We start from the raw sequence: 7,624 nt of genomic DNA, 5'->3' as shown, positions 1-7,624 counted from the left end.
CTTATATCGTAAGGAGGCTCGCAGCAAGGAGACCTCTTTCGGAGTTTTGTTTCAACGCGGAATAGACCAACGACAGGCAGTTTTGAAAACCTCGTGAAAAAATGACCTCCTCGTCTTTTATAATCAACAGTGCTGTTGAAGCTACGCAGGTCGAGTTGCGCACCACCAGCCAGTGACGTGAGGGCAGCGTACTCAATTCCAACTGTTCACGTAGATATTGGTCGTTCTTAAGAGTAGGCGTTGGTAACGAAGACAAAAACAACAACGGGATAGCTGTGAATCACCCGGTTGCAGGAGGGAGTAGTGAGCCCAAGTGAACAACATCCATAAGTCTGCTGCTGAAAGTCAGTCTTTTTTTGATACAAAACAGTCAAACTGTACAAGGAGCCACATGGTGGTGGACTGGACATAGACGACTTCTATTCATCATCTTCCTCCTCCTCTTCCTCCACATCAGAGCCTTTGAAATCATTGGCATCGACAGCGTTAGCATCAGGGTTTGTCTCGATGGTACCATCTTCCATCCCAAGGATTTCACCCGTTTCAGCCATACTAGCAATCAGATCACTAGACATATACTTCTCCAGAATTTCGCGCTTGCGCTGTGCCAGCAGTGAAGCTTCGATCTGAAGAGGAAGAGGCGAAAAATTACACTGTATGAAGCCAGAGCCACCGACTATTTAAATAATTACACTACTAACTGAACGGCAGTAGTATGAAGACAACCACAATCACAAAGCTGGTTGGATGGCACAAGCCGACTGTGCCAAACCGACAGTACAGAATTTTGTCGGGTTTCCACTGGGAAAATCATTTTCCGAATCGAATGTAATATTGCTAGTCAAACGCCAGTTTGCAGTTCGTGACGAAGTGAGTGGACTAATTCTGGTGAACACACCGGAAAAACTGCCTTAAAAACCTATCAATGAAGTGCATTTGTGCACTAGATTTTCCCCATGAATCAAGAAAGAGTGAAGAACAATGTCACTTGGTTTCCTCATATGAAAGATCAATGTTGTTCGTTGAGAAGATACGCCCCCTTCGAACTAGATTCCATCAACTACGACAGAAAAATGCAAGCATCGGCATTGGTTTTTCAGTCACTAACTGCTTGGACTCGATGCCTATAGGACTTTTGTCGATAGAGGCCCCAGACAAACTGCGACCTGCTGATCAATAACTAGTTGTCCATACCTTAAACCCGTTAGCATGACCAACTCGAGTCGCCAATCCGAAGTCCGTCCGTGACACTTCCAGACGGACTACATCCGGAGGTTCCGGATGTGACTAACGAAATAGAATTTTCAAACAGACCTTGGTATTCCGACATTTCGATTGCCTAATCCTTGGTTGAAGATCAAACGCACTGACTAAATTCACCTCAAAAATGCCCTTTAAAACGCTTAGCAGTACATGTTCAAGCGCAACGATGATAAGATTTCAATGTTTTTGACTCATGGGGGGCATCTTAGGAAGCGGCGTGAAGTGGTATAACAAAGGGCCTAGAATATTTTATGTCAGCAGTGAAGGATGAAAAAAGGTGGTTGTTGTGTGAAACACGTGAGAATAGGAGGGAAGATACAACGTCACGAGCAAGCTGTTTATCGCCCGACGTTTTAGTCACCACCACAAATTTCCACCTCCAGATGCAAAATAACCAGTAACCCAAGTAACGAAACATGAGTCCACCATTTCTGGCCACCGTGGTCAATTGATTGGTAAGTTACGCGAAGCTAGGGATAGATGACTGAGGCTGTCGTCAAAACACTTTTACGTCCAACAGTATGTATGCAGTAAGGGGTGAGGGCTGAAAAGTATACCTAGTTGTACAGCACAGTTTTATTTTGATTCATTTAACTTTCTGAGCAATCACACTAGACCGAAACTCAGCATTCGAAATAATTTCGCATACATGAGTCTGAGAGTAAAGGCAACGAACATAATTATTCACGCGAAGCTCCTATTCACAAGCATATAAAATTACGATGGAAGTTACCTGTTCTTGTGTGAATACGGGGACGTGAGCTACGAAGGCCCGTTTGACGTTACCCAGGGAGCTCATCGTCTTACTCGAAACTCGGCCATTAACCATTGCAATGTATTCGTCTTCTTCATCTTCATCGACGTTTTGGCCAAGGGCGGCTAACTGCTCCACGGTGGGGACATCCGTGGAAGCCGCTGGTTCATCTATGTCGATTGCCTCATACAACCGCATAAGTTCATCATCCGCAGGCTGAAAAGAGGAACAGAGATAATGCAGCTAGTATCGAGCTCGGACGGAAAAAGCCTTATTTCTTACGAATACCAAACCAGACTCATAGAACATCCACGGTATGGAGCCAAGCCTCCAACTGCAGCCTTACCATCCGTCAAAAGGAATTAGCGTAGTTGGCCACTGACCATGAAAGACCCAAGATAGGTATCAATAGAAGAAACTTTTCACTGTAAGCTTTTCTCCTAGCAGGGTTTTTGTGTAGTTTCTCTGGCTTTCAGTCACCTTAGGGAATCATGAACAGCTCAGCAATCACAGTGCATAATGTATACGAGACCTCAGACTCTGGGGAATGGATACATTCACGTGCATCCATGATGGGTTGTAGGTAAGAACTTTGAGATGGGTTCTGTCATTCTGAGAGAGTTGAACTCAACGATTCGAGTGTGGTCCCCAACAAAGGTTAACTTAACCGTACAGATAGAATCCCCTTAGTTTGTATTTCAAAGGGCGTTCCCTGACTAGGAGGGCTACGGCAATCGACACCGAGTTGCCGTGCGCTGCGTGATCCAATGTTCCACAGTCAGTACCTTCAAACCATATCGAAATGGTGGACTAACGATCAAGTAAAGAACAGTGCACTAAGGTCTCAGTGGCGCCATTGACATCGATTGAGAATATAGAATATTATATCTGGACCGATAACAAACGAAGCCACTACTCTGATACTTCCTTTGGGGGATATGGACCCAAAATATCAACAGCGGTAAATTGCTACCTTTTTTATCGACATTGTTAATTCCCCGACGGCAACAGCGGAACGGAGCATTAGTACCGAAAAATGTGCCGTGCCGAGTCACAGTGCAGTAAAATCAGTCAATCAAGAACATTCATGGGGGACGGTCAAGAAACTTTGAGTACAAGACGTCATCTTTACCCAAATAGCTTGAAAAAGACAAGTATTGTCTCACGAAGTACTACAGTCTTTATCCTCAGAGCGAACACTCCACCCCATGGTGAGCTTTCTCGAGATAATGTAAATTCAGTATTATTAAATTAAATTAATTAAACTCAGCAGTAAAATATCCGCCTACCAACGTTACCAGCAATCGAAATTTCGCATATCCCAACAGGTTGGCATTAGGTCAGCAAAACTGATTGAATGTCAAAACGAGACACCAGCTACGGCAAACCTCTAACCACCAGATGTGGTGCGTGCATGTTCATTCGAAAAGCCTCATCTGATAACTTCCTTAGCACCCGAAAAAATCAGTGGAGATCATGTGATGTCGAAGCGCTACTGCCAGAACCATCGTACATATCAAGTGTACAACACGGACAGTCCCTTACAGCGACCAATATGAACATTCACGCGCTTGATTCTGCTGCTGGACCATTGCTGTACTTTAATCAAAATAATATGGGTAGGGATTCGTTGATTCAAGCTTTTCTTCGATCGCTTAGCTCAGCTGATCGGTTGTAATGAGACCGTGTTGGCCAGTTGCTGTACTTTAATCAAAATCATATGGATAGGAATTCGTTGATTCAAGCTATTCTTCGATCGACTAACTCAGTTGATCGGTTGTAATGAGACCGTGTTGGCCAAATCAGGTGGATTTGCGAAGCGCCACATTAATATTGGATAACAACAATGATTATGGACTACACTACTCTCCAAAATCCACGAGCTGTTAGATCGCCCGAGGTCACGCCACATAGTCCAAAAGATAAGATCAACCGATTGAGTGCGAATAAGTCGGTTCATTCATAAATAACCAGAAGATCTCATCGGTCAGTAAGGTAATAGGATTGATGCACCCCGATCGCAAACGTTCATCTATGCCACAAGCGCGAATTTACTGACCGAAAGGTCTGTGGCTCGAATCCGACCACTGCCTCTCGACTTCCCCTCAAATGGCTGGAGCGCGAATTTACTGACCGGAAGGTCTGTGGCTCGAATCCGACCACTGCCTCTCGACTTCCCCTGTCTAGACTTCGGCAGCTTGGCAGTGTCCCAGTCCTCGTGCCACCTTCGGGCGGCATGGCGGTTAGGCGCCGAAAGGGTGTTACAGCTAAGCGATTTTTCAGTAAACATAATACACTTTTGTTGATGGGAAACAAAATAACTAACTAGACTGAGCAGCCAATCGAAAAGTTAGATTCTCTTTCAAGAGGATTGTCGCCTATAAACCTCATGCAGCTGACGAAACTGGTTAACTGTCTACAATTGCATATGCAACCGGGTTAGACATTTCAAGTCCTCGTGCCACCTTCGGGCAGCATGGCGGTTAGGCGCCGAAAGGGTGTCACAGCTGAGCGATTTTTCAACAAACATAATACACTTTTGTTGGTGGGAAACAAAATAACTGACTAGACTGAGCAGCCAATCGAAAAGTTGGATTCTCTTTCAAGAGGATTGTCGCCTAAAAACCTCATGCAGTTGACGAAACTGGTCAACTGTCTACAACTGCATATGCAACCGGGTTAGACATTTCAAGATCACAGTATAACAGGAAGCTACCTCTAATATCCATTTCAAGACAGTTCAGTGCGCTATCCCAGAAACCTATTTCGGTGTTAGCCCAGTCTGGAACTTAGACCATAGAAGCCTATCAAGAAGCATGACTGAGAGGTGAAGTCCTAGCGTTGGGGATAGTTTAGCAAGTCAATCTTCAAGACACTTTGCCGAGCTGTCAACTACATAAGGAAACAAAAGGGAACGGAAAAGCGGTACGGATAAACTCAGAATATCAACTCACGTTGTCGCCAGCGGCATAGATATTTCGTAAGTCTGCTGTGTCCTCGTCGAATTCTTCCTGGTCCTCAATCGGCAAGTCCCTCTTGGCCACTTTGCTACGAAAGTTCGGGTCTTCCCGTCGGGCCTTCCACTCGGCAACCTTCTGTGCTATGGCTACGAAAGGATAAGTGTTAATCAAAGGATGAAGTTCACACCTTCTTGTTCGTATACAGCTTCCTGTGGAACAATAACACCGTCGTCCTCGTCACAATTGCCGTAATAGGCTACATCCACCATTTTCATAAGCTCGCCTCGAGACTTTCTGGCAACAGGCTGCGCTGTGTATTTCAAGGCGGAAACCATGTGGAAATGAGGGGAGAAAAGAGGATTCAGCGAATCAAATTTCTCGCAGTAATGACAAGTAGGTCATATGAACTTGTTGAAAGACAACGGACTACTATTGGATAATCGGATGAAGAATACAGTAAGTCTTAATCTATACATAAAAACCAGGCAAGAGCTCAAACGGAATCTATTGGATCTCAGAACGGTCAAGGTCGACTTTCGATACGAGACGCGACATCTTTTCGGGCTCAATGAGGTTCGGCTATGCGAGGGTTAGAAGTCAGCATAATGGAAGCCTGTACGTGAACACAAGGTTGTAATGTCGGAAAAATCAGATGGTAGAGGCTGGTGAAATCAGGGATATATGGATGCCGCAAGACGGTTCTCAAAAGAGTAAGTCAAACGAAGATACTATAAAAATCTAATACACGAGGAGGACTGGCACCCCAAGATGCTGGGTGGACCATTTCCAAAAACATCTACCCTGTAGATATCCTTCAATCGACCCATTTATCTTGTGGTCTGTGAGTTTAGAACCACTTGGCTTACGAGGAATTGGAGCGCCACCAACTGCTGAGCCAGACGGGATAGTGAGTCGGTGTTCCGTATTTATTAAATTATTCAAAATTATTCTGTAATGTGTACACCAGCTAATTGGGACTAGCTACCAACTTTACTCGAAAAAGGTATCCGAAGTGTATGTTCCAACCATAACCCGGCCGCTAGCAACGACTAGTTCAGGCAGCAAGAGCATCGACCAGGACTCCATTTTTGTAGAGGTAGGTGAATAACGTCTTTGCATTATCTCGAATGCTCTTCACTTTGAAAGGACGAGATGCTCAGTAATTAGGGTGCGAATTTACCGACCAAAGGTCCGTGGTTCGAATCCAACCTCTACTTCTAGAATTCCTCTGTGTAGGCTTGAGCAACCTGGCAGTATCCCAGCCCTCGTGCCTCCTTCTGGTGGCATGGCAGTTAGGCACCCAAATGGTGATAGAGCTGAAACACTTAAAAGTGTCAAAGATTGACACTATCACTTACTGACAGTGTACTATTATCGATGATGACGTGAGACCTCGAAGAAGCTTATCGTCAACTGTTTTGGTCACACAACCAAGCTGTCAAAGCATTTTAGAGGGAAAACGCACAATATCTCGGAAATTTTCGCAAGGAGCAAGGAACTTTTCCATTGAACGATAGGTGGTGTCATTCACTCACAACTGAATAGTATGTGTTCAACTCATTTGCAGCAGCTGTGAGATGTGCAATTCTGATTGTTCCCGAAATGAATGGAACAGATTTACGGTGCTTCTTAACCCTCTGGCATACGTTAACCTTGCTTAAAAAAAGATACGCAAGAAGGAAAAATGGAAATAACTTCATCATGGACCAGGAACACATTGGTCCCTGTGAAGTACGACCTTTGCTGTGAAGACTGGTTTAGCAGTAAAAAATGAAGACAAACAGCCAACTAAGATAGATGAAATCGTTCGTTAGACTATCGCTTTGACGATTACTATTCCAACGCAGCGTAGTTGAATGTAACTTACGTGCCTCTTCGAAAAGCTCCCTAACACCAGGTAGATCGCGAGCTGCACCGTAATATCTGTAGCCGCGATTTCCCGGAACCTCTTTGCCTTCCTTCTCCAACATCTTTGGCGCTTCAGCCTGGAGATAAACAACATTGAAGATGACACGTGTACCTTGAAATCCGGACCACCTAGCGTTTTGATATGATCCTCCCAGTGGCCTTTCTCCCGCACCAATTTGTTGATGTCATCATTTAGGTCACGAAGTTTGTATTCGCCCAGGCTAGCTACGGTGGAAGTGAGGCATTCAGTGTACAAACAAAACAATGACCATACGATTCTGAATCTGAGCAATCTTTCGTGAAATATCATGTACAATCTGCCGCCTGTAGTACAAAGCATCTTTTAAGCTTGTACACTCGGATGCAATGTGGGGTCGTTTTTTGGTTTCCTGCACGCGATCCACATAAACCGACCTCCACCTAGCCAAAGCAGTCCTGAAGGCATGAAATTCCATTTAGCTATGAGGGTCAAAGTAACTTACATTGCTTTTTCTGCGCTGCGCGCCTAGAGCGAAACATAAGGATTAGTAACAAATGATGAGGACTCACCATTTCAAGTCAATTATCTGGGGGGCTTGACGGACAGTCTCAGGCCAATTAGTTGCAGAATGCCACACGGAGGGTTTCAGGGAGACGACAGCTTCCGCCAAGGAGCTATATTATCAAATCTAAAGAACAGAAACACGGACAGCTAGAGCAAACCACCACATGCGTGGAATATTATATATATATATATATA

At 44.6% G+C, this 7,624-nt stretch overlaps 1 protein-coding gene across 1 annotated transcript in view; it reads right to left on the bottom strand.

Moving 5' to 3' along the window:
- Positions 1-332: 332 nt before the first annotated feature.
- Positions 333-7,624, bottom strand: part of T265_00711 (hypothetical protein) — a gene marked incomplete at both ends in the record, with an annotated part of 22,609 nt that continues 15,317 nt past the window's right edge. The window contains 6 exons of the mRNA XM_009164560.1: positions 333-626; positions 1,997-2,233; positions 4,972-5,123; positions 6,845-6,962; positions 6,998-7,110; positions 7,368-7,553. Of these exons, the coding sequence (XP_009162824.1) occupies positions 420-626; positions 1,997-2,233; positions 4,972-5,123; positions 6,845-6,962; positions 6,998-7,110; positions 7,368-7,437 (897 nt within the window). The remainder of the gene's footprint in view (positions 627-1,996; positions 2,234-4,971; positions 5,124-6,844; positions 6,963-6,997; positions 7,111-7,367; positions 7,554-7,624) is intronic.

This window comes from Opisthorchis viverrini, assembly GCF_000715545.1.
Source record: "Opisthorchis viverrini unplaced genomic scaffold opera_v5_7, whole genome shotgun sequence".
NCBI classification, from domain to species: domain Eukaryota; kingdom Metazoa; phylum Platyhelminthes; class Trematoda; order Opisthorchiida; family Opisthorchiidae; genus Opisthorchis; species Opisthorchis viverrini.
Note: the sequence above shows the minus strand (reverse complement) of the source record. Positions and strands in the feature narration are given on the sequence as shown.